General features: G+C 37.5%; 1 protein-coding gene across 21 annotated transcripts in view; it reads right to left on the bottom strand.

Moving 5' to 3' along the window:
• Positions 1 to 27,858, bottom strand: part of Ncor1 (nuclear receptor corepressor 1) — a 155,133-nt gene that overhangs the window by 78,872 nt on the left and 48,403 nt on the right. For 12 of the 21 annotated variants that reach the window (XM_052757109.1, XM_052757108.1, XM_052757112.1 and 9 more), the window contains exons 6-15: positions 25,842 to 25,955; positions 19,025 to 19,081; positions 18,428 to 18,480; positions 18,065 to 18,091; positions 16,023 to 16,089; positions 12,892 to 13,064; positions 9,406 to 9,496; positions 7,477 to 7,655; positions 6,204 to 6,258; positions 4,766 to 4,867 (exon numbers count right to left, since the gene is read on the bottom strand). In XM_052757109.1, the coding sequence (XP_052613069.1) occupies positions 4,766 to 4,867; positions 6,204 to 6,258; positions 7,477 to 7,655; positions 9,406 to 9,496; positions 12,892 to 13,064; positions 16,023 to 16,089; positions 18,065 to 18,091; positions 18,428 to 18,480; positions 19,025 to 19,081; positions 25,842 to 25,955 (918 nt within the window). Of the gene's footprint in view, positions 1 to 4,765; positions 4,868 to 6,203; positions 6,259 to 7,476; positions 7,656 to 9,405; positions 9,497 to 12,891; positions 13,065 to 16,021; positions 18,092 to 18,427; positions 18,481 to 19,024; positions 19,082 to 25,841; positions 25,956 to 27,858 lie in introns of those variants that run through there. The other 9 variants (XM_052757116.1, XM_052757117.1, XM_052757126.1 and 6 more) reach the window with 4 other exon arrangements.

The raw sequence follows: 27,858 nt of genomic DNA, 5'->3' as shown, positions 1-27,858 counted from the left end.
AAGATCAATGACATTCTTTTTTTTTTTTTTATTTTGTGAGACAGGATTTCTCTGTGTAGCCTTGGGGGTCCTGAAACTCACTTTATAAACCAGGCTGGCCTCAAACTCAGAGATCCACCTGCCTCTGCCTCCCAAGCGCTGTGATTCAAGATGTGTCACATCACTGCCTGGCTTTCAATGACATTATAGAAGGAGAATAGACAATCTTACAGATCATACGGAAACACAAAAAGCCCTGAATGGCCAAAGCAAACCTAAGCAGAAAAAGGAATGCCAGAAGTATCAAAATTTCATCTCAAATTATACTACACAGCCATAGTAACAAAAAACCTACATGTGGACCAATAAAATAGAGAACCCAAAGTCATACAACTGCAACCACTTAGTTTTTAACAAAGGTGTCAAAAGCACATATTGGAAAAAGACAGCCATTTTAGTAAACGGTGCTTGGAAACTGAATATCCAAATGTACAAGAAATAAATTATTTCTCTCTCTCTCATATGCCAAAAATAAGTTAATAGACTCTTAAGGATAGTCAGAGGGAACCTTACACACCCATGTTAATTGCTACACTGGTCACTAGAGCTACGAACCACTCTAAATACCCATCAACAAATAAATGGTTAAATAAAATGTGATACGATATACAATTTTATTATATTTAAATTTTATTTAGCCATTAAAAAAGTTGAAATCATGGCACAAAATAGAAATGGAAATCACTGTTAAACAAAATAAGGCAGGCTCAGACAGACAATATAAAAAATGTTTTCTCTCATGTGAAACACAGATTTGAAGGTCAATGTGTGTCAGCATGCCATGAAACTAGGACCACGAGAGGGAAAGAGGAGATCGTAAGGGAGGGAGAAGGAGAAGGGTGAGAAAGCACTGGAGTACAAGGGGACCACTTACATGGGTACAGATGGAATATAAAGAAGAGCAGTGACGCATGGAGAAGAGATTCAATGATAATACCCATTACTTTGTAGACTGATTTTAAAGACTGGACAGAGGACAGATAGATAAAATGTAGTTCCTATTCAATGTTACACAATCTACCTATGATGACTTCTTCTCACTTCTGAAACTACAGATGAAATTTCTGAGCCCTCCCCTAAAGGGTCTAGGTGATTCTGTAACTCATTTCTTAGTGCCTTAGTATTACTACTCTTCTGGTGTAAAATTGCACATCTTTTCTAACACAGTCCTTCAGTCACTCTGTCCTACAAATCAAATATTTATCAGCCACACCCATTAAACTTCCCAAAGGCAAAAAGCACAAACGGCCTCACTGTCTGTAGGTGCTACCTAAACCTACAGACACTAAAATCAGAAGGCCTGCTCTTCATTTGCAGCCCATCCCCCTTGAATCCCAGTCACTGCTGCTCACCTGCTGGTCTTGATCATGGCCTATGACCCATTATGCTATCAATTTTTCATAATCTACCAAAAACTGCATCTACTACTTACTATATTAGTCTAATGCTATGATTCCCTCACTTGTATATGATCTGCTGAATTTCTCAGCCTAGGTAATTTCCAAGTTTCACTTGCTTATGGATATTTACTTAAAAAAAAAAATTCAGGGAATTTCTATATGCTTTTTTTTTTGACAGGGTTTCTCTGTGTAGCCCTGGCTGTCCTGGAACTCACTCTGGAGACCAGACTGGCCTCAAACACTCAAGAGATCTACCTGCCTCTGCCTCTAGAGTGCTGGGATTAAGTGTGTAAGCAACCACACCCTGGCCCAAATGTATATTTTACAACTACAAAATGATCTATTTTATTTTTGGGATTGCTTTACTTAGCTCTGACTTCCTATTTCTAACAGGAGGTGAGCACAAGACCTGTTTCAAATGCTAATTACCCAACCTCTACACAAACTGTTACTCTGAAGCAGCAAAATGGCATGCTAACAAAGTCTCCTTTTTGTCTAGTATGTTAGCTGTATAACCAATTAAATGGTTCATAATTCAAATATGTGATGGGTCATACCAATTAAATATAGAATAAGGAAAGGATTAAAATTTCCCTAGAGCCGGGCGGTGGTGGCGCACTCCTTTAATCCCAGCACTCGGGAGGCAGAGCCAGGCGGATCTCTGTGAGTTAGAGGCCAGCCTGGGCTACCAAGTGAGTTCCAGGAAAGGCGCAAAGCTACACAGAGAAACCCTGTCTCGAAAAACAAAAAACAAAAAAAAAAAATTTCCCTAGAATTCAATAATACAAATAATCTTACTTCCCATATACCTCAGTGTTTTCAAATCCCACATTCCCTGCTGCCTGAAATCTAGGAAAGATCTGACCTCAGTTCTACGGTCTAAGGGAGTGATGAGCAACTGCACCACTGCACTAAACCAGCCAGTGGGAGAAGCAGCCCGTTCCAGCTCTGCAGCCAATGTGGAAATGACAGCCTTGTTGCATTAGAATCTACTCATGTCCACGACACTTTTCTAGGTTATCTCAGCATTCTCCATGCTGGTAAGGTAGTAAAGCACCAGAAACCTAAACCTTACTTCTGAGCAATTGGATAAAGACCAATCAGAACACTAACATTAAAGAGAAGAAGGAAATACCTCTGGTTTAAACAAGAACCAGCTGGAGTTATTGTTGTCTTAGGCAAACGTGTAGAGAACCACCAGCGTGATCCAGTATGTAAATGATAGGTTCTAACCTCAATAGTCCTGGCAGGCTGGCTGCAGCAGAATAGGCCCATTCAAAGGGAAACTTTCCTAAAAGTGCCTTCAACAGACGCAAGCGGTTCTTGTCTGGGTTTCTCTTTTCTTTAAAACTGACACTTGAGTCAACAAAACAAAGTTTCATTCAGCTAGGCAGGTTCCTTCTAGCATGAAATATGATATTCACTACAAATGAAAGAGCACAATATAAAACCAAATGAAAATTCAAATCAAAAAAATGAAAGGTATCTATACTCAATGTGATCACTGCCTGGGAAACCCTCAGAGCAGCATCATGAAACAGCCCATGCAAAGACTCCTCACTGCTGTATCTAACTGTATTCCTAACACCTGTACACACATTCTATTTGTATTCATGAAAAATTTTCAAGTTAATCCCAGTACTAAAGGAAAAGACAGGTGAATCTCTTGAGTTTGCAGCAAGCCTGCTCTACAGAGTGAGTTCCAGGACAGCCAGGGCTACACAGAGAGACCCTGTCTGGAAAGACAAAACAAAATCCTCAAGTTAATGAAACAGAAAAATTAGTGACTCCCCACTTAGTAGATACTTTGAGTCATCAAGAAAGAAAATGGCTGAATTATCCGATCGTGTAAAAGGGGCAGAGAGAATGCAGTTATTTCATTACCAGGCATGCTTTCTTTTACATGTACTCAAGCAATAAAATTTCTTATGCCTATCTTGTCAAAATATATTAGTAACTAGTGCCTTTAAAGTAACTAAATTTCGGACTTTCTAGAGAGTAAAAGCTGTCAATCAAGAAAAACAGGCAATGGTGATGGAATTAAGACACCAGCAGCTACTATTTATTGAGCACATCCTACGTACTTTACACTGTACACTGAGGATTTTGCCAACACAGGCAGTTTCCATATTGACGCTAACAGGTAACTATCACTGTTGTTGTCCACAAATGCAAAAACTAAGGTTGTAAACAAGTCATCAGAACATACAGAGGTATAAAGCTCTTGGCATTATATTCCAATTTTAGCCTCTCTAAAACATTCTTCCTATTGACTACTTAACAGTTTAGACAGAAATCCTTCCAACATCAAAATTACTAAATGATACGTTTATGAATACTTTGAGAAATAAAAATACTCTGGTATAAAGACAGGGACAGAAATGTGTCAACACAGAGGAAAATCACAAATTCCTGAGAAAAGAAACCAAGTATTTGAAAATGAAGAATGTGTTATTTAACAATGACTTGCCTGGCAGCACGGATCACAAATAGGAAACATAAAAATTCTATCAGCATGTCCTAATGAAACAAATTCTTTCTTCTTACTTTGTTTGTTTTCGAGACAGGGTTTCTCTGTGTAGCCCTGGCTGTCCTAGAACTCTGTAGACCATGCTAGCCTCGAACCCACAGAGATCCACTGCATTCAGGGTGCTGGGATGAAAGGCATGCACCATCACTGCCTGGCTCCTTTTTTTTTTAAGACTAGTGTGTGTGTGTGTGTGTGTGTGTGTGTGTGTGTGTGTGTGTGTGTGTCTCCGCCATCATGTGTGTGTTTGTCTGTGTGTCCACACATACACCCAAGGATAACAGAAGAATGTAGACATCAGGTATCCTGGAGTTAGACATATGGGCAGTTGTGAGCCATCTGACATGGGGTGATAGAAGCCAAACTGGGTCCTCTACAAGAGCATTAAGTGCTTTCACATAAAATTCCGAGTTGGCCTTTTACTTCTCTCTCTCTCTCCTCTCTCTCTCTCTCTCTCTCTCTCTCTCTCTCTCTCTCTCTCTCTCTCTCTCTCACACACACACACACACACACACAGACACACACACACGTGTAGGTACATGTATATTAAAGTACAGGTGCCCATGGAGACGAGAGGAAGACGTCTGAGCTCCCTGAGTTGCACTCGCGGTGCTTTGTGAGCAGACACACGTGGCGCTGAGAACAAAACTGCAAGAGCGGTCTGCACTCTCGTCTCCAAGCCACCACCCCAGCCCCGGCGTCTTTTAAATTGTGGACTGCAAATAACACTTGTCTGAATATTCTTTTATCTTCATTTTTCCATCAATTTTGAAACATTTATTTAGTAAAATTAACATACCTGATTTCTGCCTCTCCGTTTTCCATAATTCCTTCTCACTAGGGCTTTATAATTCTCATTTTTCTTGGTTAAATAGTAATATAAAACACAATCAGGCACACTCTGTAACGAAAAAACGGTTTTATTTAATGTTTGCTTTCATTTCTATAATAAAAAATATTTTATTTAAATGTTTTTATATTTCATTTCATGTTCAAATATAAATACTTTCAAGAAAATTTTCTAGTGTAACCGAGTAATAAATTAAAAACAAAAACACATGGCCTTAAATTTAAGTCTATCTAGGCTAGACAGATAACAAGGGAGCTATCATACAAGACATCTACAGTTGCCTTGATCCAAACTGTGCTAAAGACCTGAAGCTCCATCACAAACACCGAATGTGTTCTTATTAACTGGTAATATAGTCTCCTTCTCCTACATATGTAAATACTCAGTGTCTCTCCTGATGTTTTAATCAAAAACACTAAAGCTACTTGACTACAAAAAAACAAAAACAAAAAACAAACAAAAAAAGCAAAGAGAAATCAGGCCTGATATTTTAACCAGAGAATGACTTTTAAAAATTACCATAATTAATGAATTATTTGGGAAATAAAAGATCACATCACTTTTGATAAATGATGAAAACTGTTTTTATTCTCTGCTAAGGATTCCATTCACTGAAATTTTTTTTTTTGCTTTTTTTCAGAGCTGAGGACCGAACCCAGGGCCTTGCACTTGCTAGGCAAGAGGTCTACCATTGAGCTAAATCTCCAGCCCTGAAATTTTTTTTTTTTTAAGACTTTTGTTTGTTTGTTTTGAGACAGGGTCTCACCTATGTAGCCCAGGCTGGCCTAGAACACACTATGTAGACCAGGTTGGCCTTCTGTCACGCCAGTGCTGGGATTAAATGCAGGTACCACCACAGCCAGCAACATTTATTTGTAATTATGTATGTGTGCAAATATGTAGATATGTGTTAGCCAGGTGTTAGATCATCCTGTGAGCCATCTTATGTAGGTGCTAGAAATCAAAAAGGTTCCAGCTAGTGCAGTAGGCACTCTTATCCACTAAACCATCTCCAGTCCTTGTGCTTGGGAATTATAATGTAATTATAATTATCATTTTATACATATTTTATAGTATTATAATACTACTACCAGAATCTTTTCATCTATCATAATCCTTTGTAAAATCAATTGTAATTAACTACTGCTGCTAGTTAGAACACAAAAAAAAAAATCCAAGCCAGGCAGTGGTAGTGCACGTCTTTGATCCCAGCACTCAGAGGATCTCTGTGAGTTCAAGGCCAGCCTGGTCTATAGAGTGAGTTCTAGGACAGCCTCCAAAGCTACACAGAGAAACCCTGTCTCAAAAAACAAAACAAACAAACAAATAAAAAAATCCAAAGCAACATCACAAGCCTAAAAACATCTCAGTCTAAGTTTTTTCTTACCTTCCTTTCCAAGTAGGATGCAATTAGTCCAAAGTTTTTGGGATGCTGAATAAACCTGAGTTTAAAAACGAAAATAGTACTGAGAATACATCACAAGCTGTAATGAGGATGTCAATAACATCATGGATTCCCCCAGAAGCTCAGGAAACATAACAGAAAAGAAGGCAGAAAAAAAATTGAAGAGGTAGACGATGGGAAGGAGCGCTGTGAAACACTGTCTTCTGGATATGACATTACCACTGCACTCATAAACTCAAAGCCAAAGTTAGCTGCACAAGACCTGTGCCATACATATAGAGTCCTTTCCACATTCCAGCATGGAAGGGACAGGGGCTCTTGAGACCCCAATCCCAGTTGAGGTGCCACTGGCATTTAATGGCTGATAAGGAAATGGAGCTATTTTCCTCCATTAAGTAGTTAATAGTGCATTAGTAAATAACCAACCCCATGGAAGCTCAATGGGTCACTTGTTTTTTAATGAACATGAAAGTAGAAAGTGGATTTGCTAGGAAGACGAGAACAAGAGAATGATGGGGAGATGTGATAAAAATAAATTATATGCATTCATGAAATTATCCAAAATAAAAGTTGAAACATTAAGAATGTAAGTGTATACAAATGTTTTACAAAATAAGAAAAACTGGAAGAATTATGTCTAGCCTAATTCAAAGTGATTCCTCACTGCCCACTGGATAACAGCTATAGAATCATTAGAAAATGTTTAAATGACAGAGTTTTTAAATCAAAGTTTTAAATTTTTTGTTTTTTGTTTGTTAGTTTTTTGAGACAGAGTCTCATTATGTAGCCCTGGCTGTCCTGGAACTCACTATGTACATCAGGCTGGCTTCAAACTCAAGAGATTCACCTGCCTCTACCTCTGGAGTGTGGAGGATTAAAAGTGTATAACACCACACCCTGTTGTTTCTTTTGTTTGTTTTTTTGTTTTTTTTTAATCCTGAGACAGGGTTTCTCTGTGTAGCCCTGGCTGTCCTGGAACTCATTATGTATATAGATCAGACTGGCCTCGAACTCACAGAGATATGCCTTTCCCTGCCTCCCCAGTGCTGGGATTAAGGCTCATATCCCCATTTCTTATCTGTTAACTATTGTTCCACCTACAAGCTTATAATAAGATAAATTTCTCTATTTCTTACATTCCAGTGCCAAATTAGGATGAAAGTTTTGTGGAAATAGTTCACTCTCAAGTAAATGAAAAACACTTTTACTAATGTATATGAACTTCTATTACAGAATAATTTAACAGTTAAATTACTTGTCCTTAAAGATCTCCTTTTCATGGTCAGTCCAAACATTCATAAACTGTCTATCTTTATAAACTTTCATAGGATCCTCCATAAGCCCATTCATATTGATGAACTTGACCCTTCTTTGCTCTGCATCAAACATCATAGGTGGAATCACAGAAAGCTGCCGCATTTGTTTCTCATTATTCTGCAAGAAATAAATGCAACTTAGTTAGGATAATATTTAAACTAAAATTTTTAAAGGGCTATAGACTTTAACAGTTAAAAAACATGTCTGTAATTTAATGGCAATGATGCTGCATATATCACAGTATGTTATATGATTGTTTCTAACACATTTACACCAAATTATATAACTTACAGACAAGGAATTCAGATAAAATAAACTACTAGCTTTGGGTTGGTTTTGTTTGGTATATTGTTTGTTTGTTTGTTTTTTCTTCTTTTTTAGACAGAGTCCATTCTAGAGTCCAGGCCAAGATTCTATAGCTCAGGGTGGCCTCAAATTTGCAGCAATCCTCCTGCCATAGCACCTTAATGCTGAGACAAGGTACAAGTATGAACTACCACACCCAGCTTATCCTTTACTATTCTGAGGAATTCTTCATTGATATTTGGAAAATAATGCAATACTTTTATCTAGAAGATACAAAACAATAGTCTCTTTTAAAAAGTAGTCTCAACATCATTTTAGTTGTCTTTTTTTTTTTTTTTTTTAAAGCCTGTGTATTCAGATGAGGTGTCAATGCACGTAGAGGCCAGAGAGCATCTTTGGGAGTTTTTCCCATTGCTCACTACCATATTCATTGAGGTATGGTCTCTCAAGGGAACCTCCAGCTTGCCTGTGGGCAGGCCACCACACTCAACCTGGCATTTACAGAGACTTTGGTCCTCACACTTGCAAAGCAAGGGCTTTATCCTCTGAGCCATCTCCCCAGCATTTCATCATCAGTATATATATATAGAAAACAATGTTAGCAGGATTTCAGAGACAGAAATAAAGTAACAAATGTTATGAATATCTTAATGTCATTGATCTTAAATTATTTAACTCACGTAGCATTAAGTACTTCTTGCTAATTTTATGTGATTCATTAAAAATTTAAGATTCTTATCATTATAATTTAAGCTAGTTTAATCTATTGCATATGTATGACTTTTTCCAAAGAATAACTTAAGATACTTATACATATAATCTTGCATTGAAAAGAAACTTGGTTATAAAGCTATAGTATTTATCTAAATTGAAGGGTCTTTTTTTTTTTTCCTAAAACTATTCCCAAGTGGTCAAGTCCTTGCTAAATGTCTAGTTCCACAGGGTAAAATCAATTAGTTTGAACACCAGTGTTTGGGATTGACACATTAGGTTGATACCACTTCAACTGATAAGCTTCCTTAGAATGCTCTCAGATGTGCCCTAATGGTATTCACAGAAAAACAAGCATAGAAATTTAATGCAGACTTAATCATTATAGAAATTATAGCTACAGATTTCAGAGATTATCGATCATGCATTTTCCAGTGATTTTTAAAACCAATATAGAATAACGGTTGTGTTTTTTTGGGGTTTTTTTTGTTTTTTTCAAGACAGGGTTTCTCTGTGTAGCTTTGCGCCTCTCCTGGAACTCACTTGGTAGCCCAGGCTGGCCTCGAACTCACAGAGATCCGCCTGGCTCTGCCTCCCGAGTGCTGGGATTAAAGGCGTGCGCCACCACCGCCCGGCTATTCCCAGGACTCTTGATGACAAAACAATCTTTGGAAAAATTTTAATCACATTGCTTCAAGCCCTATAGTGGTTGGCCTCGGTCTCTGAAATAATTCAAGCACTATTATCTAATGTATCCTCATTTACATATTGTAAACCTTTACACCCTGGGCTACAGGGCTGAAATGCTTAAACAACTAAAGAGTTAACTTGAATCAATCAATTTTCTTACCTCCTGCTCAGAAAGACCATCAATAATTTCAGAAATCTCATGCTCACTCCTAGCAATGGTAGCTGAAAGACCAGCTCCCCTCTGACCAACTCTAAATATGAAAAAGAAATATAAATATATTTAAAGGCTTTTTATGAAAAAGTAAGAAATTATCATTAATACTGGAGCTATGTAAAACATAACAAATTATCATTAATACTGGAGCTATGTAAAATGTGACAAATTATCATTAATACTGGAGCTATGTAAAATATAACAAATTATCATTAATACTGGAGCTATGTAAAACGTGACAAATTATCATTAATACTGGAGCTATGTAAAATGTAACAAATTATCATTAATGTTGGAGCTATGTAAAACGTGACAAACTATCATTAATACCGGAGCTTATGTAGACCAGGCTGGCCTCAAACACACAGAGATCTGCCTGCCTCTGTTTCTCAAGTGCTGGAATTGAAGGCACACATCACCACTGCCTGGTTCAAACTGAGCCTTTTTTTTTTTTGGTTTTTCGAGACGGTTTCTCTGTGTAGCTCTGCGCCTTTCCTGGAACTCATTTTGTAGACCAGGCTGGCCTCAAACTCACAGAGATCCGCCTGCCTCTGTCTCCTGAGTGCTGGGATTAAAGGCGTGCGCTACCACTGCCCGGCTTCAAACTGAGACTTTTAAAATAAAATATATTGTATTTATTCTTTGACAGTTTTACACATAAACAACTTATCTTGATCGCATCCACCTCCAGTTCCTCGATCCTCCTCATTGACATCCTCTAGTGGGTTTTTTTTGCTTAGTTTTTTGTGTAACCCAGAGTCCAAATTACTACCATCTGTTGGAATGTTGATCTGATGCTGTGTTGATCATGTATAGGTCTTGTGCATGTAAGCATACCTTTCTTAAGCTCATTAATGCAGTATCAAAATGTCTATGAGATAGAACACAAAATGAGACTTTTGTGTGTGTGCATGTGTGTGGGTACATGTCTGAAATGCAGGTGTGCCTACAAATGTGTGCAGATGCATATGGAACACCAAAGTGGGATTTTTTTTTAATTAATAGGAAGTCAAAAAACCAACCCGAGAGTCAATGAATACTTTCAAATGGTATGCATGAGTCACTACCAAATTAGCAACAATTTAAATGTTAATACTGAGATTGAAGTTATATATGTTGGACTGGAGACACAACTCAGTTGGTAAAGTGTTTGCGCTCCATGCACCAGGACCTGGGGTTGAGCATTAGTACCACAAGGGAAAAAAAAAAAAAAAGGTTATATATCCAAGTTAAAATGGTAGACTAATAATGGGGAACTTGTATTAAAAAAGAAATTATTGATGCCATGCTGTGGAACAATCTTTATACACTGTAAACATGTATTGCTCTAATTGTTAACAAAAAGCTAACTGCCAATGGCTAAACAGGGTTTTCAGGTTGAGAGAATGCTGGGAAAAGGGAGTCTAGAGGAGAGGCAGAGAGAAGTAAGATGAACATGCCATGTTAAAAGAAGGTATCACCATGTGGCAGAGGGTAGATAAGAAATATGGGTTAACTTAAAATATAATACTTAGCCAGTAACAAGCCTGAGCTATTGGCCAAGTGAGGATTTATACTTAATAATACATCTCTGGATAGTTATTTGGGAGCAGTTGCTGAGACACAGAGAAACTCCACCTACAATATCAAGTCCATCTTTTGTCAACATTCTAAAGAATAGGAGTGCAAGCTTGGAAAAATACATTCAACATTTCTAAAATATAAGGAAAAACAATGAAAAAAAAGTCAAGCTTAAGATATTTGCAAAACACCTATTTTTACCTTCTGTGGGAATTAGTGATGGTGTTTTATGCCTATTCTCTAAAAGTAAAACAAAACAAAATAAAAAAATCAAGAGTGTGGTGCATTATGGTGAACATCTTTAATCCCAGCACTTAGGAGGGACAAGCAGATGGATCTCTGGAAGATCGAAGACAGAGGTCAGATCTCCATTAGCAAGTTTCTGGCCAGTCAAGGCAACATAAAAAAAAACTCCATTTTTTAAAAAAATTAATTATTAATAATAATAATGTAAAAATTTTTCTACTAAACCCCAAAAAATCTTTAAAAAAAAACTTAAGCCAGGCAGTGTTGCATGTTTTTAATCCTAGCACTGAGGAGACAGAGGCAGATGGATCTCTGAGTTTGAGGCCAGCCTGGTCTGCAGAGAGAGTTCCAGGACAGTAAGGGATACAGAGAGAAACTCTGTCTTCAAAAACTTTTTTTAAACAAATCTTATTTTTTATTTTATTTTGTCTTGCCTACATGTATGTCTATGTACCACATACATAACAGGTAACAATAGAAGCCAGAAGAGGGCGTCAGATCCCATGTAACTAAACCTAGGTCCTCTGCAAGAATAGCAAGTACTCTTAACCACACAGCTATCTCTTTAGCCCCACAGAATTTTTTGATTAATAATCAATCAATTTCATGCTGTTTCATTTTGTTGATGATTACTAAGGAATATTCGGGTTCATTCTTATTAATTTTCATTTTGAAATAAATTAGTACTTTTAAGAATTAAAGATTTGAGCTGGAGGCAGATCAGCAGTTAAGAGCACTGACTGTCCTTTCAGAGGACTCAGGTTCAATTCCCAGCACCCACATGGAAGCTCCCAGCTGTCTGTAACTCCAGTTCCAGGGGACCCAATTATGGCCTCCACAAGCACCAGTCGTGCATATAGGGCATAGACATGCACCCAGATAAAACACTCACAGGAAAAAAATAAAATAATTAAAAAAAAAAAACAGAATTAAAGAAAATTTAAAAATATTCACTTAGATTTCATATGAAGATTAAATATAAATATAAAAAAATTAATATTCAATTCACTAAGAAATAATCTTTACTGGTTGATAAGGAAGTTTTAAATTCTATGGCAAAAGAGTTTGCCACTAGATCTGACAACCTGAGGCCAATCCCACTTGGTGGAGGCAGAGAACCTACTCCCACAATATGTCCTCTGACCATCAGTATTACTGTGGTATGTGAGCTTCCCACATCCTATAAATGAATAATGAGTGTAATTTTTTTTGTTTTGTTTTTTTTTCGGTTTTTTTTGAGACAGGGTTTCTCTGTGTAGTTTTGGTGCCTGTCCTGGATCTCGCTCTGTAGACCAGGCTGGCCTCGAACTCAGAGAGATCCGCCTGGCTCTGCCCGCCGAGTGCTGGGATTAAAGACGTGTGTGCCACTGCCCGGAATAAGTGTAATTTTAAAAATTTAAGTTCAACATTAAAAATTCTTGCCAGGTAGTAGTGATACATACCTTTAATCCCAGCACTTGGAAGGTAGATACAGACAGATGTGTGAGTTCGAGGCCAGCCTGGTCTATCTACAGTGTGAGTTCCAGGACAGCCAGGACTACACAGAGAAACCCTGTCTCAAAAATCCAAACACTCTTGATGATCTGAAGGGAAAAAATTACCATTACTAAACATCAAACTACATACCGTTGAAACCGTTCTTGCTGCTCTCTTTGTTTTCGAATTTCTGGAAACTGCTTCTCATAGTACTCCCTTGTTTTGCTTTCTTTTGCTTTCCTCCGGGGATTGTTTTCTATTCTGTCCACTTTTTTCTCCCATGCTTCCATGAGCTGATCATAACGCTGGCAGATTTTTTGTTCCTATTAAACACCCGCAGTAAATTAATAACAATTAAACTGAACTCTATGACTTGGTTAGCCTTTAAAATACATTCCATTTCTTAAAATGAAAACAGAGGTACATTCGGCTTATATGACTCAGCTAAGAATGACAATTTGTTTTTGGTCTGACAGGAGAAATGGAGCAACTTCCTTAGATGAACACCCAGGGTGTACTTTCCCTGGAATTTTTACTAACCGTTAACACTATACAAATTAACAAACTCATTGACAACCACTGGTAGTGGTTGACCATGTATTTTTATTTTCCTGAAAACGTGCCTTCATTGTCAAAAAGAAAGGAAAATTAAAAACATTTACATAGTTCATCATCTAATCCAGAGGTTCTCAACCTTCCTAATGCTGTGACCCTTTAATATAATTCCTCATGTTGTGGTGACCCCCCAACCATAAAATTAATCTGATTGCTACTTCATAACTGTAATTTTGCTAATGTTATGAACTGTAATGTAAATATCTTTTCTTTCCCCATGGTCTTAGGCAATTCCTGTGGAAGGGTTGTTCGACACCTTGAGGAGTTGTGACCCACAGATTGAGAACCACTGCTCTAATCAATCTTTTTTTTTTTAATTTATTTATTTTTATTTTATGTGCATTGGTGTTTTACCATAGGTGTTGGGTCCCCTGGAACTGGAGTTACAGACAGTCGTTAGCTGCCATGTGGGTGCTGGGAACTGAACCGGGGTCCTCTGGAAGAGCAGTCAGTGCTCTTAACCGCTGAGCCATCTCTCCAGCCCCCTGCTCTAATCAATCTTAAAGGCAAGTATTTAGCATTTTGTTGGTATCTATCCAAACTGTCATAGAAAACATGCATGTATAACAGTTTCTCTACCATTAGAGGTTCTGGTTTTTCACTTTTTTTTAATTTTTGTTAACTAGTATAAATATTTTTTGCAAGAATGGAAAAGGCTAGAATTAGCTATTCACCATCATAAAAAGAAATCTGGTTAAAAAACATGAAATCAAGAATTAGTACTCTTGGTTAATCTTGAATTATGATTCCATTTTCTACAGGTACAAGGCAGAAGAACCCTCCATTATGGACACAAAACTATGTGACTACAAGATTCCATAAAGAGGAAAGTGAGAAGGGCCTTAGGACCACTGCTAACGTTAGTCACCTAAAAGTGACTGGACAGGAGAGTGTTTCTTCTCACACCATTCCCTCATCAATTCTTCCAACACCTATGTGCCTCTTGTGCACTTCACATTTTTTCTCTATACTCCCATCACTTGAATTCAAGTCAACACTGTCATCACCCAGAAGGGAAGCAATCATCTAGTAAATGTGGCCCACATAATTTCTGTTACTTTCCAAAACAGAGAAGATGGAAGCCAGGACCTGGTCCATGTTACGTAAGTGTTCAGATTTTCCCATGCATTCCCAGTGTTGCAGCCAGATACAAATTCTTTGGTTGTTGTTTGATACAGGGTTTCCCATATCTCAAGCTGGCCTCAAACCTACTAGGTAACGGAGCACGACTTGAACTTCTCATCTCCCTGCTTCAACCTCTCCAGTGGGAATCACAGGAATGTGATACCAAACAGTTTATTTGGTGCCAGGGATCCAATCCAAGGACTTCATGTTAAGTAAGCACTCTACCACTGAGTTACATATGCAACCCCAGATGTAAATTCTTAAAATTCAAACCTGAACTTCATCAGATTAAACACTTAAAAAAAAAAGTATCCTCTGAATCTCATAGAAAGTCTTGTAGGTGACCTCCAGTGTATCACTGAATCCCAGCATCCTTAACACCCGTGCCCTTCCCAGCTCACCCACTCTAAATTCAGTCGGTTTTGAGCCTGTCACATTAGCTATTTTTACTGGCTTTCCTGTTTAGTGGCCCTCCCTGATTCGTACCTGCTTTAGGCATTCCATTTTACACTCTTGTAGTCAGCTTTGTGTATGAGATCACATTACGATCACAATACTGAACCTGCCTGCTGACATATCTGCTCCGTAAAAGCTAAATAATATGGCTATCTTGCTTGCTTTTCTGGAATAATACATGAAACATCATCCACAACTGATAAACACTTATTAATCAAATCAGTAGAAAGATAAATTACAATTATTCCAAAGCATGAAAAGGTTTATTCTCCAGTGATTACATCACCAGAGGACTAATTTAGCAACTACCAGAATTACAATAAAATGACTGAACAAAAAAGCTAGTTTATCACTTAATATTTCTATGTTTTGGGGAAGAAAAATATTCAACACCAGTTAAGATAGCATCTAGAAGATAACACTGGAAATATGAACTACAGAAGTTTTACACCAAATAAAAGCTGCTGTCTCTTGAGCTTTACAACTGGTTAACGGTCAGGTGATTCAGTATATGGTAAAGTTCATTTCTAAAATAGGTTCAAAGAACTTCATTTTATTAAAAATCTGAATTTAAATGTATCTAAAATTAGTATGAACATATTACAAAAGTAAGGATATTCTCTGAAATTTAATTTTTATGATTATAACCATAAAACTTCTAGACAGCAAAGTTTATAACTAAATAAAAAACTATTTAAATTTTTAGACACTGACCAGATAGTTTTTCCTAAGGACAGAGAGCAATGTCTCATCGGCATGACCATAACTTACCGACACTTGTTTGAGTCCTAACAGACTGAAAGCGGATCGTCCTACTTAGCTTTTATTTTTTTTTTGACTACTCACCATTTTGCTGAATAAAAATATTGCATAAATGACTAATGAAATTAATTTGATAATGATGTTAAATGTGGTATTACAATGTTACTAGGATTAGATTCATATTTAACTCACACATACAGTTACTTTCTAAATCAGCATTGTTCTCATATAATCAAGGATCAATTATTAATGGGAAAGTGAATGCCTAAATGACATGAATGGGAAAGCTGTACAAATTTCAGTTAACAAGGATAGGACCTCACCCTTTGTTTTCTTGCATGATTTCTTCTTTTAAAAAATAAAATGAGTTTTTTCCTCATCACCTGGTTTCTAGAAGAGAAAAATATGGTTGCAGAACATTAAGAAAAAGCACAACTTAAGCCATGTTCACTTTCTGCAGACATTGGATAGACAAACCACTTAAGAACTTATGGTACAATCAGAGTTAATCTTAAGCTTTTTCACCCTGCAAAATAAGACTGCATAATTTTTGCAATAAGGTCTAAAATTCCTGCCATTCTATAGCAAGATAATACAGTTAATTTTTAATTCATGCATCTAATTTTAAGACATATTATTTTCAAATATAATTATAATTATAATTAAGGAGTAACTAATTCTTAAGCATTCTGATGATACAAGCATCTTCATATATACTTTGAGAAAAAGAAATAAAAGGGAAAAGAAACCTTTTGCAGGTACTTCCCTCCTAGAAGGAGAATGCACACCCAAACATTTAGAAAGATGTGACTTCTGCTCAAGACAGAAGATCTCTCTCCACAGATCTGACACAACACTCTATGGAGCAACAAAGGGCAATCTGACAAGACAGGAAAATGTGTCACGTGTCTTAATGTAACAGTGTCACTTTTCAACGTGGAAGCACTGTGACCCTTTAAAACAATGTCATGCAGATTCAAATATATAAATATTCATACCCCACCTACTTACAGAAATAATTCTAAGCTGACTATTCAGACATAAATACAAAGCCAATGAAAGTAGAAATAAATTTCTGGATTACGTGTTGCTCAGGACTAACACTGACACTGGCTCCACTCAAATATTCAAAGACAGTAAGTAGCTCGGTGTATGACAAAGCAGTCAGCAGAGGAAAAGAATTATTAAATGTCACATTTGCTATTTCATAGAAAGCAAAAGAATAGCTACTGAATGACTTGAGCAAATGTGTATACTTCAAAAGTAACATACAGTGGACCATAAATACTTATCAGTTTACTCTGACTGCAATTATATGCTACTCAAAAATAAATGTCAATCAGTAAAAAAAACTTTAAATGTCTACTAAGAATTTAAGTGAAGTCAGCTAGTCCATAACCCCTCTCAGCACAATCTAAACATAGGCAGTGTAGATAACATAAAATCAATCAACAACAGTGCGGCTTTCCAGCTTACATTGAAGGAGAAAAGACAAAACACAAACCGAGCTTGGGGGGGGGGGGGGGGGATATCACTAAATGTAGCCAACTACATTTTATCTGTTATCCTCCTTTTAAAAACATTTAAACAGCTAAGTAGTTCTAAATCAAAATGTATGAGTTTAGCCTAATCTTCTCCTAAAGGTTCTCAAGACCATGGCAATATCTCACAGAAAAATTCTTAAATAGATGACTTTATTATGAACCATTTACTTAACAGAAGTTAAAATGACTCAAACTGTAATAGTTGTCATGCACACTACCATGCAAATATATTTGCCACCAGTTCTGCAAAGTAGTCAATTATTGTACACACTCTCAGAAATTAAAAAATATATATATAAATAATAATGTGCTCATTAGTAACTGTAATAGTATATAATTATAATGTTCTGGATACACTTTTAAATGCATATAAATAGAAATATCACATTTCTGTCACCAATTAATAGTAATTCACCTAAAATGCTCTAAAAGTATGATAATTAACAACAATTTAAAAAAAAAACCTAGCTTCTCTTACTTCAATCAGATCAAGAAATTAAGTTTACTTTTCACTTTTCTTATTCCAAGATCTGCATCCATAAAGGCCTGGTAGTAGGATGAGCAAGGCAAAGCAAACTACATTCTGGAACAGCCTCCTCACCCACATGAGGGGACTGAGCCTTCCAAGGCACCAGGACATTAAATGGCAGAAGGGTCTACAAATACCGTCATTAGCAAGAGTCATGGAAGGGATTTCCCTAGAATAGGGTTTTGAATAATGATAAAATGATCCGTGGCACTTCTACTTTGCAATGGCAGATGTGGCTTGGTGGGGGACGGTGTCATCACTAGTCTTAAATGAAAAAGCTTCATTATCTTACTTCATCATGCGCCTTGCAGGTACTCCACTGAAAAAAACACAAAACAGGAGGCAAAGAATTCAAGCCTCAAGGTAAGCCATTTCAATGTTAAGTATCCACCTTTTTTTTTTTTTTTTTTACTAGCAGATTATAAAACCAGCTAGTTTTATGCAATATTTTATTTTATTTTTTTGGCCTCGGAAACTCAAATCTGTTACCCCAACCCCCAAAAAGCCAGAGGAAGATAACATATAGTAAACAACAGCAAATTACACAAATCTAAAACACACCTACACTGTTATAATAATGTCCGCAGGTAACAAAAATGATTTCTTTATAGAATATGTGTTCTTTAATTGAACTCCAAAGATGGTAAGTACTTACGTCTTGATGTTCTCATGGTACACCTTGGTATCTGATGGCTGATTATAGAGTGGCTATAAAAAAAAAAAAATGACATTTATGTGTAGAGTGTTGTATATATACTTACATTAACAAACAAAATCATTTTATTGTGAGACTATCTAAAATGGCACTATACCATAGCATCCAGCCTAAACCTGCAGGTGTCAGGTTTCCCTGTAACCCCATCTCCTACTGCTCTCCTACTCCAAAAGAAGTTTACAAACCCACTGTATCTTATAACAAATAAGCCTCATCACACTTTCAATTTCAGAGGCAAAGGGAAATTACACACTGTCTTTATCCTAATAGTACATTCAGGAAGCTCTCTTCTATTTCCTTTAGCTACATCTTCCTCCTCCTACCTAAGGGATGAAATGGCTGTTCAGGAAAACATGCTCAGAATACTGCTTACGCAAAGGTAATCAAGTTTACTCACAATTATCTTAAGATTATAAGAAACTTTCTGCCCGGCTATATAATTTTTATCCAATATTAAATGGATAGCCCATTTTATCCCAAGAAAAAAGAAACTTAACAACAATAATAACATTAGAAATGAAAACAGGAATCTCTTACCAGTTCAACTTTTGGGCCAAGACCTTCAAAAATTTTATGAGCTTCTTCTGCTTTTTTCTAAGGAGAAAAACATTATATTGATAATTAAAAATTATATTACCCCAAAGAAAAATAATTACCTATTTGAAAACACTTATCTAAGACTAATCTGCAACTAAATTTACCTTTATTTACACTGAAACATTCTCTAATTTCCCCTTATACTGGGGATTGAAGCTAGATTATCATGTAAGCTAGACAAGTGTTCTACCACTGAGTCATGGTGTTGGCATTCTCTAATTTTAATTTACATAGGGTTCTCTCACTAAATTTAATCAAATCTCTAGTCAAAGCCTAATGTCTGTACTGATAGCAACACATAAACAATTAGGAAGTTAATAAAATATTGGGAATACAGAGAGAAGGAATAAAATTTAAATTAGAAATATACCCAAGTATTTCAAATATTTAATTCACATGCTGCTGTTAATAAATATCTAAAAGCATAAAGTATCAAAAGAAGCATATAATGAGTTTTTTTCTAGCTCCAAGGAACTAAGTAATAAGTGAAGAATAAAGAAATAGCTAGTTTTACCCCAATCATTATTTGCAGTAAAATAAAATTTTAATAACATATTTAACATGCCATTTTCAAAAGTAAAATAATCAAAACCAAAGTACCCCATAACAGAATCTTGTGGTGATATCTGGAACAAATAAAATTTGCCTGAAGATCAGAGGACAGAACAAGCCACTAGATTAAACATAGAAGTCAGGCAGTGGTGGCACACACCTTTAATCCCAGCACTAGGAAGGTTGAGACAGGAAGTGATAAGGCTGGGCAGAGAAAGGAACATAAGATGGGAGGAGACAGGAACTCTGGCTCTTTCAGGCTGAGAACTTGCTGAGGTAAGAGGTGGTGGCTGCGGCTTGCTCTGCCTCTCTGATCTTTCAGCTTTCACCCTGATATCTGGCTCCGAGTTTGAATTATAAGACCACTTAGGATTTGTACAACAGATCTTCCTTGCTAAGAACAAATTAAATAGGTCAGCAAGACAGCTGTGGTTAGTTAAGATGCTTGCCATCAAGTCTGACAATCTGACCCATTATCAGGGCAAGAGTGGACTGACTCCAGCAAGTTATTCTCTGTCCTCTCCGTGTGTCTAACACACACACACACACACACACACACACACACAAAATAAACAAATGTGAAAACTTTTAGCCTATGAACGGTTTGGCCGAAATTTTTTTAACATAAAACCCTCCAATTGGGCTGGGTATGCAGCTCAGTTGTTGAAAATACTTACATAGCCTTAGGCCTTGGGTTCAATTCCTTATAAAACACACACACACACACACACACACACACACACACACACACACACACACACACACACACACTTTTCTCACATTTTCATATAATTATTAGTCTAAGTCTACATATGTAAGTAATTAATTCTTCAAATATAAACTGAATGTATTCTATGTGCCAGGCACTTACTAGACACTAAAAAAAAAAAACAATGGGGGTGGGGGAAAGACAACCAATTCCAGTATAAAGAATGGTTTGAAAGGCTTATGGATATTTAAGTGTACTCCACATATAAGAAAGATAAACACTAGACAAACAACCTGGGAGTAAAAGTACTAAAAAACACTTAATACAATACTGAAAGCCTCATCTGGTAGGAGACTACCAAGGAGGGAGTTTTTTGATAAGGCTCAGATAGGGCCAGAGAAGTGGCTCAGTGGGTAAAAGCATTTGCTGAACAAGCCTGAAGACCTGAGTTTGCTCCCAAGAACACATGGAAGGAGATAACTGATTCCACAGTTACCCTCAGTCTGGCACATCCAAATGCATGTGTAAGTTTGGGCTACTTTGTAGAAAGTAAGAAATAGGGTTTTGTTTGGAGAATTGTGTACTAGAACACAGGTATGAAGGATGGGTTAGGATGGGTTAAAAAGTGGAAAAAAAAAAAAAAGACTGTAAGAATGAGATATAGCAACCATGTGTAAAATTCAACTGAGGCAAATGGCAAAAGGAGAGAAGGGAAACAGATGCCTAGGATAATATACAGAAAACAGGTGTATGCTCTTTAGAAACTCATTACCATACATGGTGTGGCTGAGGGAGGGAAGCAGCCAGCTCCAGGAGAAGAGCAGGGTGAAAGGAGGATGCTGGCACAAGAGTGCCGGCAACTTTTTCTCTCTTCTGTGCCGTGGGCTGCAACAAACCATCCAGCCGAAATATACACTATTTCCACAATCTCTTCCATTACATACTAACAACCATTCCTTTTTGTATTTTTACAAAATTCTGAAATTGAAGCACCTACAAATATTTTGGGAACGTATAACTGAACAGACATAAAGAAACTCAAACTGTTAAAAAAAAATAACATAGTTCAGGAAAATAGTTTGTTCAAAGAGAAAACAAACAAGTCTGAGTTCAAATATGAACCAAAGCAGCTTTTCTCTCACGAAGCTAGCTTTAACAGTCTCCTTCTAGGCAGTTTTCCTTTTCTCACCAACTTTGTAAATAAAACAAGACTTCTCATGTGTGATAATGGTTCCGATTACTTCAGCCACACTGAGCATAATTCCCAGAGTAAACAGACTGTCACTTCACAAGGAATAAGTAAAAGATGTACTTCTGCCATTATCTCATGCCTTCTTGCCTATGGCATCAAGACAGATTAGGTTACTCACTTTAAAAGGTCATGGAAGCAGTGAAAGTCTTAGAAAACATAGCATGATGAGAAAACAAAACCACAGAGCTGGCAGAGACGCCCAGAACAGCTTTCCTCCACTTCCCTCTCAGAGCCCCACAAGAAGAACTACAAAAAATAACTAGTAGTAGGGTTTACTAAGAAAGCATCTGAAAGAAAACATGGCTTGACAATTACTAAGAGTGAGTTAAGAACATTCTTCATGCATGAAAAAAACTTTTCACTGTAAGAAGCCAAGACTCATACTGAGACATCAAGTTTGGCTATTCTTTGCTTTGTGGAATGAACAAGAAACAAAAAGGAAATGATCAAAACAGAAAAGATCTAAAATGAGTTTTCAAGTCTGATGATGGGCATTAAGAAACATTTATTTCAATATCTAATGAAGACACGTATATACTTAAACACAAATTAAGTTCTCTATCAGATCTTAATATTTTTCAGTCTTCACACCCACAACATTCACTAATTTGCAATTGTTTAGATTGTACAACAGTTTATTTTAAAATGTAATCAATAAGTGTCACTGAATCCATTTTATTTTAAAATGAATACTAAAATTTTAGACATTAAAAAAATTCCCATTGTCTATCAGTTCCAATCTCTTACTTTATCATAGAGATCACAAACTGGCTATAAAGGTCACTAGCTGATTAAAGTATTTTATAGTTCTGAAGGGTATTTCTTAAAAATCATAAGATATGCCAGGCACTGTGGTGCATGCCTTTAATCCAGCACTTGGAAGGCAGAAGGCAGGCAGATTTCTGAGTTCGAGGCCAGCCTGGTCTACAAAGTGAGTTCCAGGACAGCCAGGGCTGTTACACAAAGAAACCCTGTCTTGAAAAACAAAAATCTAAAGATATAACACAAAACTTCTCATTTCCATCTCCACAAACAAAGGGCATACTTTCCTATTCTGAACTACAGTCTTCCTCTAGGCATGGCATGAGGTGAAACATCACTTTTTCCCCTTACTGTCTTCCAACTTCACTACAGAAGATTATTCTGGCCAGTCAACAAACTGCACCCATTCTAAGCCCAACTAATTAAATATTAACTGCCTGTATTTTTACCAGCATGTGACATGTACCACACAGTATACTCTATATGTGACTCTCAACTGTCTACTCTTGTACAGATGTATGAGTTTAAGATTATTTTTATGTGTGTATTTCATGATGGAATTAAAATTATTTTTTAGTTTCCCTGCTGTCTTAGTTAGGGTTTCTATTGCTGTGAAGAGACACCACAACATAAGTAACTCTTATAAAGAAAACATTTAGGGCTGGAGAGATGGCTCAGAGGTTAAGAGCACTGCTTGCTCTTCCAAAGGTCCTGAGTTCAATTCCCAGCAACCACATGGTGGCTCACAACCATCTGTAATGAGATCTGGTGTCTTCTTCTGGCCTGCAGGGATACATGCAGACAGAACACTGTACACATAATAAATAAATCTTAAAAAAAAAAAAGACATTTAATTGGGGTGGCTCGCTTACAGTTCAGAGGTTCAGTCCATTATTGTCATGGTGGGACATGACGGTGTGCAGGCAAATATGGTGATGGAGAAGTAGCTGAGAGACCTATATCTTGCAGGCAATAGAAGTGGTCTGTCTTACTGGGATAGCTGGAGCATAGGACACCTCAAAGCCCACTCCCACAGTGACACACTTCCTCCAACAAGGCCACATCTACTCCAACAAAACCATACCTCCTAAGAGTGCCACTCCCTTTGGGGACCATTTTCTTTCAACCCATCACACCTGCCTTACTTTTGTTTTTAGTGTGTGTGGTGCATGTAGAGAGCAGAAGCTGATACCCTGTGTCCTCCTCAGTTGCTTATCATACTTTTTTTTGGCAGGGGAGACATGGTGTCTCACCGAACCCAGACCTCACTAATTTGCCTAGGCTGGCGGGCATGCAAGACTCAGGGGTCCTCCTGTCTCTAATTCCCCAGTGTTCAAATCACAGGCAAATGCTATCACACTCCCCTTTTTATGAGTGTTGGGGAACTAAACTCATATCCTCAAGCTTGTGCAGCAAGCACTTTATAGAATGAAGCATCTTCCCAGCCCCTACTGTTTATGTGGATGGCGTTCATAATTATTATTTACTTTAGAACATATTCATACAAAAGGCTCAGAATAGCAATATACTATTTTACGACCCTAATTCCACAGAACATCTCATTTTTTTGATACTTTTTATAGCCTTATTATATCTACATTATATAAGAACATAGCTTTTACCCATCATGTACTCTTGACTCTTATTTAGAATTAGTTCTTCAGGTAAACTCTCTAATTTTCTTACCTTTATAAATATTGCTGGGCTTGCCTGTCTCTCTTTAAATTTGCTATTGTGATGCTAGGGCTAACCCAGATCCTGTGCATGCTAGGGAGGTACTCCACCACTGCACACCCCAGCTAACAGTTGCTTTTCTTATGTCCAATATCCTTTCAAACCTGGCTCTCTGTATAAAATATACTGACTGATAAATCAACTCACTACAAAGCAAATAAATTCAAACAACAATTCTAATTTTTACTTTTTATGATTACCCTTGGCTAGTAAATCTTTTTTTTTTTTTTTGGTTTTTTTTTTTGGTTTTTTTCGAGACAGGGTTTCTCTGTGTAGCTTTGCGCCTTTTCCTGGAACTCACTTGGTAGCCCAGGCTGGTCTCGAACTCACAGAGATCCGCCTGGCTCTGCCTCCCGAGTGCTGGGATTAAAGGCGTGCGCCACCACCGCCCGGCTAAATCTTAATAATACTTAAGCTCTATTATATGTTCTGAAATAAGGTCTTCTAGAAGTCAATTGTTAAGCTTCTCTGATGCAACATTTTCTTTATATTGAAGTGATATAAGCTTCCCTTTACTTTAACTGCAAGTTAAAGTAATGATCAAAAGCCAACAGTGTCAATACAAAAACAACTCACAGAACTATGGCCTGGATTTCCTAATTGATAAAAATTTGCCAACTAAGAGAATGAAACAAAAAAATTGTTTTAATAAAAATAAAAAACCAAGCCGGGCGGTGGTGGCGCACGCCTTTAATCCCAGCACTCGGGAGGCAGAGCCAGGAGGATCTCTGTGAGTTCGAGGCCAGCCTGGTCTCCAAAGTGAGTTCCAGGAAAGGCGCAAAGCTACACAGAGAAACCTTGTCTCGAAAAACCAAAAAAATAAAAATAAAAATAAAAATAAAAAACCAAAACCCACCTAAAGGTCAAAGTCCACACTGAACTTTTTAAGTTCAGCCATAGCCCAGCTATAAACTCTGAGGCTGATAATGAAATTCTTTCCTCTATCCAAAGGTACATTTGTACTGAAATGTGACCAATCAGGCTTTGGTAAGTAAAAATTAACAAGCATGCAGGTCATGGCAGCACAATCCTTCCATCCTAGCATAAGATGCACAGACAGGCAGATATCTGTGAGTTTGAAGCCAGCCTGGTCTATACACTGAATTCCAGGCTAGCAAGGGTTACATAGGGATATCTTGTTTAAAAAAAAAAAAAAAAAAAAAAATTTGCAAGCAAGCATGATGATACGTAACACTCAGGAGGCAAAGGCAGAAGGGTTGCTTCAACATATGAGGTTAGCCCCGTCTACAAAGCCAAATATGGAGTTCCATGCTATCCAGGACTACACAGTAACTCCGTCTTAAAAAAAAAAAAGTAAAAAGCTAAAAAATGGCTATCTCATATACTTGTCAGTATGTGTATGATAGCAGAATCAGCTGATAAAATTCTAATCAGCGGGCCAGGTAGTGGTGGCGCATGCCTTTAATCCCAGCACTCGAGAGGCAGAGCCAGGAGGATCTCTGTGAGTTCGAGGCCAGCCTGATCTATAGAGCAAGATCCAGGAAAGGCACCAAAACTACACAGAGAAACCCTGTCTCGAAACCACGCCCCCGTCCCGCCCCGACCCGCCCCACCCTGCCCCCCCCCCCCCCCCGCAAAATTCTAATCAGTGAATTAATAGTTATACAATATATAATGTAAAACAGAACTCTGATTTTAATATAATTACAATAGAATATATTCAGAACTGGAAAATCCAGAGTCAAATAGATTTAAAGCCTATGTTGTCAGAAAGAATATAAACTTACCCGATTCTCATCATAAATAATTTGGACAATACTACGGTGTTTCTGCTCCACAGGAGGAGGGGACACAGGCTTCTCCGGCTCAGGAGGCTTAGCTGCTTCTTCTTCTAGCTGTTGCTAAGAAATCCAGAAAGAACTGTCAGACATTTGCTGCAGATCACCAATCAGCAGCCAAAGATAGCACATGCTACACCGTGCACTTCTTGTAGAATCTATAGGGTAATCGTTTACAAGGCTCTCAAGGATCCAAGAGCTCAAGGCAAAATAACCAGATGCATTTTAATAACTAAATATCATAAATCATAGTAAGATAGACAGACAGATGTAAAACCAATGGAGAAAATTTTGACTATTTCAATTCTGATAAAGGAAACACAAAAAAGAAACTAAGTTTAAGGAAAGCACCTTATTATAACTCTATCACAATAGTCTTTGATAACATTGGGAAAAGTTACATATTAGAGATACATGGTATTTGTGACAGTTTTGTGGTGAACAGTATGGTAGGAAAGGGTAAAAGGTCTAATTCCCAGCTAAGAATAGTACCATGTCCAAATCCAAACTTTCTATCGATTTAATACTGCTCTTGTCGAGAAGCACTAAACAGCTGGCATATGAATTACAAAGCAAAAGGCTGTGTCAATTTTTAGTCAGTCTGTCTAGGTTTGAGCCTGAAGGCATGATTATAGTATTTTTTTCCTAGAATTTAAGCAAATATCTAGGCCACTCATACAAGAAGGGATAACAACACTATTCAACATATAGTTTTTTGGCAAGGATTAAATGACCTATACTACATATACTCCAACTCTAAATGCCCAGTAAATGTTACCTATTACTATAAACAGGAATTTGCTTTTATTGTCTTTTTTTCAGTACCTAAAACCTAGTAAATGCTCAACAAATATCCAAATTGATTACTAGGTAAAAATAAAGTCTAGCATAAGGGAAGAGGAAAAAAAATGACCTGTACTACCAAGGAAGACCAACAGCAAGGTACTGTAAGTTAAGCCATACCCACTTGAAAAGAGCAATCTTCCCAACAAGGACTGGGGATGTAAATGACAAGATGGGAAGTGGGGGGAGAAACACAGAAAAGAGAAATGTGCCTAGCATGCAAAGAGGCCCAGAGTTTACTGATCACTAGACCAATGGAAAAGTAGCTAGGCTTAATAGCACATGCTTTTAATACCAATGCTGAGAAGGCAGACACAGGTAGGGGCTCTCACGGCCAGCCAGCCTTCCCTGATGGAGTGCTCCAGGCCAATGAGAGACGCTGTCTCCAAAACTAAGGTTGATGGCTCCAAAAGAACAAAAGTTGACGCTGCCCTCTGGCCCCTACCTGAACACACAGCCTCATGCACACAGCCTCATCATGTACACCTGAGGCTGTCCTCTGGCCACTGTGTGCATACTGAGTCCATCACATACACCTGAGACTGTCCTCTGGCCACTGTGTGCATACTGAGTTCATTATGTACACCTGAGACTGTCCTCTGGCCACTGTGTGCACACTGAGTACATCATGCACACCTGAGGCTATCCTCTGGCCACTGTGTGCACACTGAATAAGTACATCATGCACACCTAAGGCTGTCCTCTGGCCTCTGTGTGCACACTGAGTCCATCACATACACCTGAGACTGTCCTCTGGCCACTGTGTGCACACTGAGTCCATCACATACACCTGAGGCTGTCCTCTGGCCACTGTGTGCACACTGAGTTTATCATGCACACCTGAGACTGTCCTCTGGCTTCCACATGCCACACAACACTATCATGTAGGCATTCACAAACACTCACATGCAAAGATAAATATAAACTAATAACAGACTGAAGAATCTGCTTAAAGAAGTGATACTCTCAGCATTACCGCGCATGAGGCCCAGCATCATGAAAGGAAAAAGAAGGGGTATTGAAAATAAGGAAGAAAGAATTAAATGACTTGGAATAAAACCCCAAAAATGGAAATAAATAGAAATTTATTGTAGAGAATTCACTTATACCCTCCAAAAAGATG

Source organism: Peromyscus californicus, unplaced genomic scaffold (genome assembly GCF_007827085.1).
Source record: "Peromyscus californicus insignis strain IS unplaced genomic scaffold, ASM782708v3 Scaffold_3__1_contigs__length_106647218, whole genome shotgun sequence".
In the NCBI taxonomy this organism is placed as follows: Eukaryota; Metazoa; Chordata; class Mammalia; order Rodentia; family Cricetidae; genus Peromyscus; species Peromyscus californicus.
The sequence above is the reverse complement of the archived record's forward strand: the minus strand, read 5'-3'. Positions and strand labels throughout refer to the sequence as shown.